Source organism: Drosophila suzukii, unplaced genomic scaffold (genome assembly GCF_043229965.1).
Source record: "Drosophila suzukii unplaced genomic scaffold, CBGP_Dsuzu_IsoJpt1.0 scf_4, whole genome shotgun sequence".
Lineage (NCBI taxonomy): Eukaryota > Metazoa > Arthropoda > Insecta > Diptera > Drosophilidae > Drosophila > Drosophila suzukii.
Genome location: NW_027255927.1, coordinates 5,390,397 through 5,404,297, shown reverse-complemented (window position 1 = coordinate 5,404,297; position 13,901 = coordinate 5,390,397). Strand labels below are relative to the sequence as shown.

Genomic DNA, 13,901 nt, shown 5'->3' with positions numbered 1-13,901 from the left:
CGCCGTTGGGGTGACGTTGTTAAAGGTTCCTTCTATTTCTAGAAACGCTGCCAGAGAGTATTCCTTATTGTGGAAACCTCTCTCTATACTGGCCACTAGAGAGTGGAGGGCGGTATCTGTTGATCTGCCCTTACAGTACGCTTGTTGTGCGTCAGAGAGTAGGCTTTGGTCGATGGTTAGCCTGATATGAATGTCAACTAGCTTTTCGAGGGTCTTCAACAAGAAGGAAGAGAGACTAATCGGGCGGAAGTCCTTTGGGTTGGTGTGGGAGAGTTTGCCGGCTTTCGGTATAAAAATTACCTTAACGTCAAGCCACCTTGTTGGAATATGGTTTAGAGCAAGGCAGCCGCAAAAGATGGCTGTCAGCCAGGGTAGGGAAATATCAAGTGTCCGTTGTAGCTAGGCCGGGGAGAATCCATCTGGGCCAGGGGATTTGAAGGACTTAAAAGAGTTAACAGCCCACTGAATGCGGCCAGGGCTCGAGATGTTGTCTATACTCTGGTCGTCTAAGTTTTCCTCTATGTAGAGGTCCTCCACTCCATGGGTGTTTTTAGGGAAGTTTGTTTTCCGTTCAGCTGTCAGCATTGGTTTTTAGATTTTGCTAAAATTCTTCTGAGTCTGGATCCTTCCGCAGTAGATTCTATTCTACTGCAGAAATTTACCCAAGCTCTTCGTTTTGGTATTCTAATTTCCTTTTTGTATAGGCTTAGTTTTGTATGGTATAAATTCCAGGAGGATTCGCTATTGTTGTATTTAGCTGTATTGAAGTAAGTTCTACACTCTCTTTTAAGGTTCGCCAGGGTTGCGTTCCACCAAGGGGGTTTGTGCTTTGTTTTGACTGTTCTGCTTGGGCAAGCCCTTTTTAGGGCCTCACCGCAGATATCAGTAAAAGTGTTAACAAGGTTATCTAATTCTTGACAGTTGCGTATGTGTGTCGGTGGAGCGTGTAGGTTCCTGTTGAGGAGATTTTTGTAGTATCCCCAGTTGGTTAATCTTAGATTAGTAATATTCTCGGCGGGAGGACAGTCTAGAGTTATTGTAAGTTCTATGTGTCGGTGGTCTGAGAATGAGTGCTCGATCCCCACCTTCCACGCATCTAGCTGGTTAAGTAGGGGATCAGATATTAGTGTAATGTCTAAGACTTTCCTCCTTTTTCTAGTGATGAAAGTTGGGTCATTACCTTTGTTGCAGATAAATAGATTTGATTGAAGGAGATAGTCGTAGAGTAACTCACCCCTTTCGTTTGTGTTTGTACTTCCCCATTGTGTGTGGTGTGAATTAGCGTCCCCACCCAGGATGAGTTCCTTAGATGAGTGTGTGTGTGAATGAGTTGTTGTATAATGGTGTTTGGTAGTGGCCCTTTGTAGTCGTGAGCCAGATAGAATGATGCTATGGTGTGATGAGTGTGTTCGTTTAGCTCCAGTCTGACCGTGGTGAGGTCCCCTCGCTAAACTGTGGAATAAGAAATGTGTTAAAGTGTGTCTTTGTAAGAATGCAGGTTCTGGTTTTACCCATATCCTTGGTGTAAAATAGCTTGTATAGGGGGGTTGATAAGCCACAGATGTTGTTACCAACAATCCATGGCTCTTGAATGAGGACTACGTCTATGTTGCCTGTTGCCAGGCGGGTGAGGAGGGCAGCGGATGCTGCCTTGCTGTGGTGCAGGTTAATCTGCAGAAACTGCAGCATCTTTGGGACCGAGGTCGGGCTGGGTACCCTCCGCTTCCTCCGCTATGTCCTGGAGAACAGTGCGCCCTGGTCGGGTTGTGTCCTGGGTGCACAGCTGCTTCAGGCTCTCTGTCAGCTCCGAGTCGGTTGACAAGTAGCCGTTGAGGGTGGCCTCTTCATGTTCCAATTCGTCGTCGCTCGGGGGTTCGTACGACGCATAGGCAGCCAAGTTGTCTGCCGCTAGCTTATCCGTGTCATAGACGCGCAGTTGCATCTTATCGAACCTGTAGTTCACACGGTTTTGTTGGGCTGCGAGGCGTTCAGAGCAGGCCTGGTTCAGGAGGATAACCACGTTCATGGTGACGCGCTCGGTTTTTTCCACCTTGACCACCTTCCAACCCACAGTGCTCTTGAAGCAGAAGCAGGGTTTTTGAAAATGGATGGAAGGTTTTTGAACGTAGAGTTTTCCTACATGAGCTCTAGTTTCAAAATTTGCAAACAGCGAAATCATATCTGATCCTATTTTAAAGTTAGACTGATTTAACCTGTGATAGATGCGTTATTATGAGTAATACATTGCTCATTTCGTCATTGGAGGTCCATAGGTTATATAACATCAAAAGTTTATTTAATTTTAGTTGATTTACTAATGAGAAAGACAGTTGACTGTCGAGAAAAATTTTTGGTTGAATATAATATAAACATTTGAACTGAACCAATAGCTTCTCTCGACAGTTGACAGTCGCGTATGCTTACTGCGTATGTGCTCAGGTCCCTATGGACGCAAGGCCTCACGGGTGTAACGAGCTATTTACATATCAGCATTGTTATAAGACTTCATAAAAACTGCAAGGCTCTAATGGACAATACGAAAACTTGTCTTCACGATGAAAATAGACGTAAAGTCTGCGGACCTTGCGGTAAAAAAATTTTTTTCGGGAAAAGAAAGCCGAATGAATTTCTTATAAATGAAAAGTATGAATCATTGATTAAGATGTTTATAAACAAAGATTACGATTTAAATAACGAGAAATTTCCCCTAAGCATATGCAGAACCTGCTATCTTACACTATTTGATGCAAGTAAGAATATTTTTACAAGACCTTTACCAGGTATGCCAGATTACATTTGTTTGGTTTTACCTAAAAATACTCGCACATCTACGGACAGTTGTAATTGTTATATATGCTTAACAGGTAGACATAAAGGTCATGAAAAAGTAGTAAAGGGTAGAGGTTGTAAACGAAACTTTGAATCTGAGATTGACACAACTAACGGTCTTTATGGATCCTCAAATATTGACAAACTTGCAAAGAAAAATATCCAAAAAAAGGAAAAAATTACCCTTCAAGTGTGTAAAAAATGCTTACAAGAAATCAGCAAAGGTAAGAAGCATTCATGTAACAATATGCAAGGTGTCTTGAAACTAATGGAAAACGTTCCCGAGAAAAAGCAAGAATACATTGCGTCTAGTATTATTAAAACAAAAATTCATTCTGAAGACAATGCAAGCGGGCGCATTAGGAATAAGCAAATTCAGTTGAGTACAAAGGGTTCGAAAATGAAAATTGTTGTCAATCCGAATGAAAAAAAAAACACTACGTTCAGCGAGGAGCGTTTGGATAATTTGCGAGTGAATCTTGGCTTATCTAGCAATAAAATGAAGAATATTGCTAACTTTCTAAGATCAAATGTTGGGAGAAAGTCAGTACCCGCTGATTACAGTAAGCACATATCAGGGCAATCTAAAATTTTACAAAATATTTATAAAAAAGGTAAATACTCTTTTGATTGTGACGATAGAAAAAAAGAAGAAAGACCAGTAGTTTACACAGATGCAGAAGAACTTTTTGATGCAGTTGTTACAGAGAGAAAATTTCAGGGATTTTTCAAAATTTCTCTATCAATATTTCAAGAAAACTGTGATTACGATGATGATGATGATTCAACAATTCAGAATAGGAATCGAAGATGTCTGTATTTCGAAGGTGGTAGCGCAAGTAAGAAAGCGAAATTGATGAGCGTGAAACGAGTTGTGTTGCTATGCATTGTTCCTAAGATTAAGGAAACATATGAAAATGTTAAACTTTTGTTTGAAATCACTAAAATAAATAATATTCCCTTTAAGTTCGTTTCGGATTTCAAATTGTTGCTTATCATAAATGGCCAACAGACAGCATCTGCAATGTTTCCTTGCCCCTACTGTTTCATTTCACTCGACGACCTGAGAGAAAATAAGACTCCTACGCAGGAGGATGTAAGCAGTTCTCATTGTAGTTCGGATGCAAATAATTTAAAAACCAATGTCACGAGACTAAAAACTTTCGGAGATTTAAGAAATGATTTCGAACAGTTCGATCTTTCTGGTAGAAATAAGAAAAACAGCAAAGAGTTTCACAGTACTATCAACTCTCCTCTATTCACAGAAAGTGATGATACCACCGTGTTAGAAAAATGCGTTATTCCTGAATTACATGTGTTGATGGGTTTAGTAAATCATCTATTTTGGAAGGGTTTAGTACCCCTTTTGGGTAAAGAGAAAGCTTTGATCTGGCCGAAAAAGTTAAAACTTATTTCCAAAAACTACCACGGAGATTGTTTCGAAGGCAACGCATGTAGGAAACTTTTAAAAGAAGCTCACAAACTAAAAGATCCTGAGATATATGAAAAAGTCGGTTATTTGAAAATCATACCCTTTTTCAATGCTTTTGTGATAATGAATAAAGTTGTCGATTGCAGTTTCACATCTGGTAAAGTAGGACCAGAACTGGATATTCATTTAAATGAGCTTAACGAAGCTTTAGATGCTTTACATGAAATTGAAGACGTCTCTATAACATTGAAAATACATGTATTAAAAACTCACATTAAAGAATGTCTTCAGTTCATAGAACACAATAATGGACTAGGGTATTGGTCTGAGCAAAGTGGGGAGTCACTCCACCGCGAATTCTCTCAAACTTGGGAGAGGTATAAAATTAATACTATCGAAGACGAATTATACTTAGAGAGGCTTTTCAGAGCAGTTGTAGAATTTTCATCACTCAATGTATAATCGAAATTCCGATTCCAAAAAGGATTGTTATTCCTCAAATTTTTATATAATAATGACGTATTTATCTGTAGCACCAGACGTCATTTTATTTTATTTTTCATCATTTGAACATTTCTCGATAAACGAAAAACCACATTAAAAACAAAACGAAAACAAAATAAAAAAAACAAAATACAAAAAAATATAATAAAAATCAAAAAATTACAAAAAAAAAATATGGGTCCAGATTACCACTACGTCCACGCCGTTGGTCCCGGGTTACGCTGAAAGTGGTATATTCAAGTATTTAAATTTTTTCTGACAAGATGTCTTATTAAACTAATTAATCCAACTCTAAATTAACTAAAACAATACAAAAGAAATATATAAAACACATTTAATCTGTATTTGAAATTATTATCTGTGCAGACTTATTTATAATCCACTTAGAGTATACATATGAAGATATATACACATGTATCTTTAAAATAGGATCAGGTATGATTTCGCTGTTTGAAAATTCTGAAACTAGAGCTCATGTAGGAAAACTCTACGTTCAAAAACCTTCCATCCATTTTCAAAAACCCTGCTTCTGCTTCAAGAGCACTGTGAACCGTCTGTTGAAAGTTTCGGATTGAACCTGGTCAGCAGGATGAGTATAGCCTCTGGTTCCGAGGGTTCCGACGGAAGCCACACCCTCGCTCTCGGTCGAGACGGGATGTCTGCAGCCTCGCAAACTGCCAGCTTGGCCCCGGGGTAGACCTCGTCGACCTTGTTAATGGCAGCCTTATAACGTAGTACTTAACGTTGCCCTGGTACCACCCTGCATCTGTGCAATCGGGTGGCAGACGTGGGTTCTCGTCCAGCACTTTTAAGGCCACTGACGGAAGGGCCCGTCTAACCAGACCCCATCGGTTCCTTGGGATCCTACCGCCTTCATCGCTCTGGTCGATGACTCCAATGATCTTCCGATCCTTTACTACCTCAGCAAAGGATCTCGACCATGTGCCGCGGTTGGTTACTTTGGCCTTCTTGCTCGCTGGTTGAGCTGTCTCCATCGACCTTTCTCGCTTGTTGATTTTGCTGGTGGTCATAGCGATGTCGAAGTCTGGGATTACCGCCTTTGCCCGGGCTTTGTCCTCTTGGCTTTTTAGGTAATCCGATTTTGACGCTTGATCCTCTCGTATCGGGTTGGTGGCCAGCCGTTTGAGGATCCGAAAAGCTTTCTTGCGATCAAGAGGTCCTGCCTGGTTAGGTGGTACCCTCTTTAACTCCTTTGCCCTGGTACTCACCACGAGACCGGCTTTGGCGATCCCCTCAGGCTGGTGTAGCTGGTTAGCCACACCTACGATGGTGGAAGGCTTGGGCTTGTCGTTGTGGTGAGCTGGGCCTAGCCGGGTGCGTTGTTCGCTGGCCTTGACAGGGGTCGACGTCACAGGGACTAGGGTAAACGGAGCCGTGATCTTGCTCTTCTTATTGTCGTTGGTTACGACTTCCGACTTTCTGAGAGTGTCGGGCTCTTTTTTATTGTTGTTGTCTGTTATATTGTTGCTATTAGTTAGATTCTCCATGTTAGTTCTCACGAGCTGCGGAGAAGGGACAGGTCCACCCGGGCAGAGATCCGCCGAACCCGGGTAAGGCTGACTTAGAACAGGCGGTCGCCACTTGCCTGAGCTCACCGTTTGAGACTGAGTTAATTGATGACTCGGGCTCCCAGCCAGATTGACTCTCGGCACGGTTCGAATGACACCTTAGTCCAGCCCGGGGTGAGATGAGTTGTGTGGGTAGGGAAGAGATAGGTTTAAAGAGTGTGGGAAGGGGGTATGTGTGAGCTATTTGTCGGAGGCGGCAGCACAAGCGCGACGTCGGTACTGCTACGGCGCAGATACCCGCTTACTGTCCGGGGCTACTTACCTACGCTTCATGTTGGGGGCTTGGCGGTAGCCGGGCCGTATCCAACTTCCACGGTTATTCGTAACTACCCTGGAGAACCAGGGCACTCGCTATCCGCAACCTGCTACCCGTTCGGTAGCTTTCAGCTCGGCGCCCTCCGAGCCATCCCACTAGCTCTTTGCAAAACCATAAAATATATTCATTTAAATAATAAAGGATATATAAATGGGTATAGAATCTTCGGCTTGCCGAAGCTATCTTCATTTCTTTTTGTAAATAAAAGTACCAAATAATTTCATTTGTTAAACTTTTGAATAAAAATTGACAACAAATTCTTGGTGTTTACATCATAGAAAAGGGCTCCCTGCTTGATTTTTTTTATTCCCATAACTCTTAAATAACGGTCTCTGATAAATAAAGAATTTTACCTTGAATTGTACATATAAAGTACATTTTCACCGTCTTCCAGAAACACCATAAGAGACCACTGCCTTTCTCTTGAACATTTTGAGTTTTTAAAACCCATTTCAAGCGCCTCAGAAATTTTATTGACTTGTACGGGACAATGGGTTGAAATGCATTCCGCCTATGCATCTCCGAACAAAAATGGTTTGCCTACTTGTTCTTTGTCAAGAAACAATGGCAGAATTTGAATGCATTTCGACTATTTTTTATTGTGTTCACTTTCACTTTAGTTTTACTGCACTTAGGAGACGACCACAGTTCAATAATAATTTTGGTGAACTAATTATTTTTCTCGATCATTTATAGTTTTTAAATTGGCGAATACAAAAAACATAGAAGTTGAGAGATGTTTTTATAACAAGATAGGTATTTTTTACATTAAGATAGACTTCTAATTTAAAGGTACTATATTCGGAAATGATATAAGTGTTACCAATAGTATTCGACATATCGATAATGGAGATACAAAATCTTTGAAAATCGAAGGATATCGGTGAAAGGAGTCCCACATACTTTGGCTGCCGGTAAGGATGGAATGGTAATTCTGAATTTGCACCAGCAATAGATTTTGGAAAGACATAAGAACTATGCTTGTTTAAATGTGTATCGCAGGAAGCCAAAATGGGGCAGCTCGGAAAAAGTATTTTTATTTATTTGTGAAAAATTAGGATTATAAGAACTATGCTAGTTTAAATGTGTATCGCAGCCAAAAGGGGGCAGCTCGGAAAAGTATTTTGATTTATTTGTGAAAAATAAGGATTACCAATGTATGATAAATACAAAAGAAAATAATTAAACAAGTTATACCTCTGAGTACTGTATTATTTGTTTGAGGAATGTTGGCGAGGGTAACTCTTTTCTGAAACCAGTTTTAGGACATAGGATACAATAATCTCGAATTGATATCGGCCTCTTCGATGGAAATCGCCGAAATGGAGCTAGAAAAATTTTTTCCACAGAAGTTTCACAGAAACCATCGACGGTTTTTAGGACCGTTGGCTTTGAATGCAACCAACCAAAACCGTCAGTATCACAGAATCTATTAAAATTCGTAGTAAATTTGGCCTTTTTGTTTCTTTTTTGGACATTAATGCTTTATGATCAGTACAAACAAGTGGCCCTAAGACACCAACCAATGCTTGTTACCCGCGGAGCCCTAAAGGCTTGTTGTCGTTAACCTACGTTTTATAAATCCGTGTTGGCATGAGGAAATATGAGACCTACAACTATGTTGCAAATGGGGTGTAATAATGTTTTCAAAGAACTTAGTTACATGCGTTCAATTTGCTACTCTTTTTATGAAGTGAATACGACTTTATACATATACGAGTATGTTGGAAATTGCAGGTTTCTAAAGACATTAAAAAGTTTTTGCAGTGGTCTACACAAGGTCTCTGCGCAGGACCTGTAAACGTTCTTTTCAAAGCCTATTATTTGGTTGTTTTAAATTCGCCCACTTATTTTTGAACCGCTTTCTGTGACACCTAGATTTGCTTTCTGGGTGTAATTTTGTTAGAAAAGATGAAACGATAATGAAAGATGCTCGCAATACCATAACAAATGAGTAAATATTTTATTATATAGTGGCATAATAAAATTGTTACTCATTTGTTATGGTATTGCGAGCATCTTTCATTATTTTTTAACTGTGTCAAACTGTGTCAGAACTCTTTAGTCGCCCTGACTGGAACGCCATTTACAAACTCCTGATATACAATTCAAACATTTGTGTTTGGAAATAGTTTATTTCTTTGAAAAATGAGTACCTGTCCGACGGAAAATCCTCTTGGATCAGCCAAAGTAATATGTCAGTAATTACAAAACGAGGCGTAGCTTATGCCAAACAAACCAGATATAAGACCGCAGCTTTTAAAGATTCGTATAGATCGCTGTAAAATAGTGTAGAGCAAAAAACATAACTATTTAAAATAGTTATATTCTGAAAAATTTAGCAAAAAACTTTAGAGCAGGAAAATAATATAAACAGGAATGACCTTAACAATAAATTTGAGCACCTAAAGATACGTGAAATTCGTACCTGTACCACTCTTCCTCAAGGCTCTGTTCTGGGTTCTTTGTTGTTCTCTTTGCATCTGAATGATCTGCAAAATTTTTTCTTAAATTGAAACATTACAATATATGCACACATATGTGTAAGCCTGTACGTCTGTATGTAATATTTTTGAGCGTATAATAACAGTGATATATAAAAAACTTATCTAGTCCACTACGATTGAAATTTTACTTACTTACTTACCAAAACCCAAAAATATTTTCATTGATTACGTTGACTAAACTGAAAACCACGGGTATACAATAAACAGCGCTCTTTTCAGGCAGGACCATATTTACAAAACTTCTGGCAGAACATACAGCATGCTCAGGCAGTTCTTCTTCACACCAAAATTATTATCAACCAACATAAGACTGCATAAGACTTTGTTTTAAAATTAAAATGTTTAAGCTAGTGTAATTAAAAACCTTAAATGGATTGGGCTTGCTTTACTTACATCTGACCCTTTTTTATTTTCAGGTGCTCTTCTCGATGAAATTTCTGTATTATAGATTTATTTACAATAAAAATCAATTGTTTATTTTCAGTGCGCAAAAGAACACAATATAGACTATACGCTCATTCAAAAATGTTCCGACAGTAAGCAAGGCCTGGATTTGCTTAAATTGAATGCAGAAGCCACACACGCACTGAGGCCTCCTGTAACATTTATTCCTACAATTACAATAGACGGGTCCCAAGGTAGACAAGCCTCTATTTTAAAAGACTTGTTTTCTGAGGTATGCAAAGCAGTCAGTGATTTAGAGGAAGCTAAAAATATATGCGAGTAACAAAACCTCTAACTCACTAAATATATAATATTTATTGTTGAATTTGAATGTTTAACTAAATATACAATTTTACATATCTTAATATAATAAAAAGTTTTTGAATAATTCTTAGTGCAAAGCAAAACAACGCCTATATTTTTTTCACATAGCGGTTGAAATCGGACCATTAATTGAATAGGTTAAGCAATCTTAAAAGTTAGCAGTCAAAAGTCAGCAGCCTTTATGCCACACAAAAAAAAATACTGTAATGCCGCTAAAAAATAATGTATTTTATATATTTCTTGATCTATTAATTATGTTACTAAAAGTCAAATCGCAAAATATGTTCGCAACGACAAAAACGCATCAAAAGATTCTTAAGTAATGAAAAATAATTGATAATTCATTTCGTTAAAAATCATAGCGTAATTTGGGACCTTACTAATTGATATTACTATTGATAGTAACATATTCAGAGAGGAATGGGAATTCATTGGCGAAACTTTGAAGAAAACTGGCAAGTAAGGACAATAAGTACGGATATTTATATAACTTTATTATTTTTAATAGGTGATTGAATGTAAGGATGCAGTGACCTATCTACGAGAAAGTTATAAGTACCATCGAAGGCAGGTTTCCTTTCGATTATCAAAAAGAGAAGCAGATGACGGGGATGCTTTGAAGTACGAAGATAAAGTTCAGTGGGAGTTTCTTCTTCAAAAAAATAACGTAAGTACTTTACCCTGTATATGAACACCCAAAAGATTAAAAAATTCAACTTTTTTAAAACTTATATCACAAATTTTAAGAAAGACGACGAGTCCATTAATTATCTCAATTATGAACAAATCTGAAGCTGTTCGACATCGAAGGCCAAAAACAACTCCGAACAAAAGGCGACCCAAGGTAAAGGAAAACCGAAGAACATTTGGCTCTAGTGGAGATGTCGACTTTGGCTTAATCTAGTAAAATGCTAAAATCTGCGAATTGGGACGGAATATTCTAAAGCAATAACTTTACTTTTTAAAAAAGGATTCATGTAGCTTTCTATCGAGTGTGTTCCCAAGGAAATAACTCCATTTGTTTTTTTATTGAATTAAATACCCGTCGCGAACGTACGATTTTTCCATATTGTTTTATTAACCCTCTAGTGCCCAAGACCGCCTCCAGACGGGTAAGGTTAAAAACACCGTTATTTTAGTCTTTTCATTCCTTTTGACTCGGTTTTGCGTTTTTTCTAATTCGGGGAAGTCCAAAAATTAAGTTCGTTGCGTTTGGAATACATACTAGAGCTTGCGCAAGCTGCTGTAGTCATTTGAAGCAGAAAATTTGTGCAATTCGGACGAAATAATTATTTGCAAATTAAGTGCAAAATATAAATATTTTTTTAAAATATTGTAAAAAGTTTGTTGCTGGAAAAAAAAATTGTACCGTGTTGCTGATAGTCTCAAGGACTAAAAAAACGAAACCCACACTAAAAATAAGATTTCGTTAGCTTTCTATAGCTTTTATAAGGTATCCCGTCTAGAGGCGGTCTTGGGACAATTCGGGAAAAAAAAATTATAAGGTAAGTTTGAAAGTGGAACAACCTATGACATATTTAAGTACAAATAATTGCTTCAGTAGTCATGGAGCGACGACAAGTGAATAAGCTATCAGCTCTTTCCGACGTGGAGATTGAAAAATTTTTAAATTCAATTGATATTGCCCTCCAAGGATTCTACCGACCACGATCCTTTATACAAAATACGGCCGCTCGTGAATCACTTCAATGAGAAGTGTCAGTCAGTTCCGATGCGCCAACGCTTATCTGTGGATGAACAAATGTGTGCAACGAAGATGAAGACCTTTCTTAGACAATATTTACCAGACAAACCACACAAATGGGGAGTGAAATTCTTCAATTTGTGTGACTCTTCTGGCTTTTGCTATAATTTCGAGATATATTGTGGAGCAGGTGACAACGTTGTTCAAACTGGCTCACCAGATCTTGGTGCGGCAGCAAATGTAGTTGTTCGATTGTCACGCAATGTTCCGGATTTCAAAATCCAGATTATCTACTTTGACAATTATTATACTTCTTTGCCGCTTCTTGTATATCTCAAGTCCCGGGGAATATTTTCTTTGGGAACTATTCGCTCGAATCGCATTCCAAATTGTAAGCTGCCATCTGACAGCGACCTCAAGAAACAAGTGCGTGGATATTCTACAGAATTTTGTGGATCTGTATCAGGAGTCGAACTGTCTTTGACGATTTGGAAGGACAATAAGGCAGTACGACTTGCTTCGACTTACGCGGGCACAAAGCCTTTCCTGAATGAAACGAATTCAAAAGATCAGGTTTCACGTTTTGTTCGTTCCGAAAAAAAGTACGTTGACATAAATTGCCCAAATGTAATCCACGAATACAACAGCCACATGGGTGGTGTCGACTCAATGGACGGACTTATTGGTCGATATAAAATTCCCGTAAAGAGCAACAAGTATACAAATCGACTATTTACACATATGCTCGATTTAGCCATGGTAAACGCTTACATTTTGTTCCACCGAATAAACCAGCCGGACGCTAATAACACAAAATACCAATTGCCAAACTTCCGGTCAGAAGTTGCAAATGTTCTTTGCATGCTACAAACTCCTTATCTGCCAAAAGGACCCGGGCGCCCGCGACAAGTTGATGGAAAGGAAAATAAATGCACAGGGAAGAAAACTTTCCTTCCGATTAATGATGTACGTTATGATAAAGTCGAGCATTTTCCAATGTTTTTATCACGCGCTGACAAAAAAACCTGTAAGCTTCCTGGTTGTACATCGGAAACTCAAATTGTCTGCCGCAATAGTAATATAAACCTGTGCATTTCCCAGAAAAAAGACTGTTTCTATGATTTTCACCACAAATAAGTAATATAACTTTTTGTACCCAAATATTTGAAGCTTTGTGAATTTAAGTAACTTTAGTTTTATTTGTTGTTTTATTTGTTTTTGGAGCCTTTCTTTAAGAATTTTTATAATAAAAATTGTAAACAAAAGAATTGATTACCTAATTCTTTGTCGGCCTACCTTCCCAAAGCCGCCTCTAGGCGGTCCAACGATATAGTCCTACAAAACTCGATCCATGCAAAAGTAAAAGTTTTTCTAAAACAAACATTCACTTTTGATACACAATGAATCCAAAAATAATTTTTTTTTTTGGAAGAGAAAATTTGGGCACTAGAGGGTTAATAGTTAATTGAACATTTTTTCGCCCTCTTTTGGTTTTTATATTCTTATTAGATTGCAATAAAGAGATTTGATAGAAAAGGTGCAAACAAATCGTATGTTTTCCTTGCGAAGTAATTAAACATAAAAATGACTTTAAAAGTAGCTAAAAATGATAACAAGTAAATTTTTCAGTTTCCAGGGAAATTTCTTCAACAAAATCAATAAAATATGCTATGGTTCCACTGTATTATGAAAATATTGCCATTTATCTATGTAAATACGCAAAAAACACGATGATTATCAAGATTTTTCTGTTTCGGTCCTGGTTGACCATATGCTCCAATATCCAAATAATTGAATCTGTATTTAGCTTCATTAACATCCAATATAATAATTAAGTGGAATCCCTTAAAGGAGAAAAGAGTTCGATTAACCCCAAAAAATATTTTTTTTTTCGTTTTTTAACTATTAGGTTCGCTTCTTTGAAAGGGTGTGTTGGTTTTTTAGTTCCTTGGGTTCATAGCTACATAACCGCTGAAGACATGAGTTCAATCGGCTTAAAAGGTGTGGCCATTATAAATAAAATTGGTATTTACAACTTTAACTCGTTATAATAAGAAAACACGAGCTAATCCAAAGAAACACAAACTAGCTTAAGCTAGTTTCGATGAGTACTTTCCGATTTAACATCTCTAATTTCTACCAATTTAAGACCAATGGCAGTGTAAATAGTTGGAAAAATACTAAGTTGACCACGCCCAACAATTTAAGATCACACTTTTCAAAGCCATGGGTATTAAATTGAAAGAATTTT

At 38.0% G+C, this 13,901-nt stretch overlaps 1 protein-coding gene across 7 annotated transcripts in view; it reads left to right on the top strand.

Annotated features, from left to right (window-relative positions):
- LOC139354879 (gamma-interferon-inducible lysosomal thiol reductase) overlaps window positions 1–11,001 on the top strand; it is a 207,375-nt gene extending 196,374 nt beyond the window's left edge. For 3 of the 7 annotated variants that reach the window (XM_070999125.1, XM_070999124.1, XM_070999123.1), the window contains 3 exons: window positions 9,662–9,853; window positions 10,454–10,612; window positions 10,697–11,001. In XM_070999125.1, the coding sequence (XP_070855226.1) occupies window positions 9,662–9,853; window positions 10,454–10,612; window positions 10,697–10,849 (504 nt within the window). In that variant the 3' untranslated portion in view covers window positions 10,850–11,001. Of the gene's footprint in view, window positions 1–9,661; window positions 10,032–10,453; window positions 10,613–10,692 lie in introns of those variants that run through there. The other 4 variants (XM_070999126.1, XM_070999127.1, XM_070999129.1 and 1 more) reach the window with 4 other exon arrangements.
- The last annotated feature ends 2,900 nt before the right edge of the window (window positions 11,002–13,901 follow it).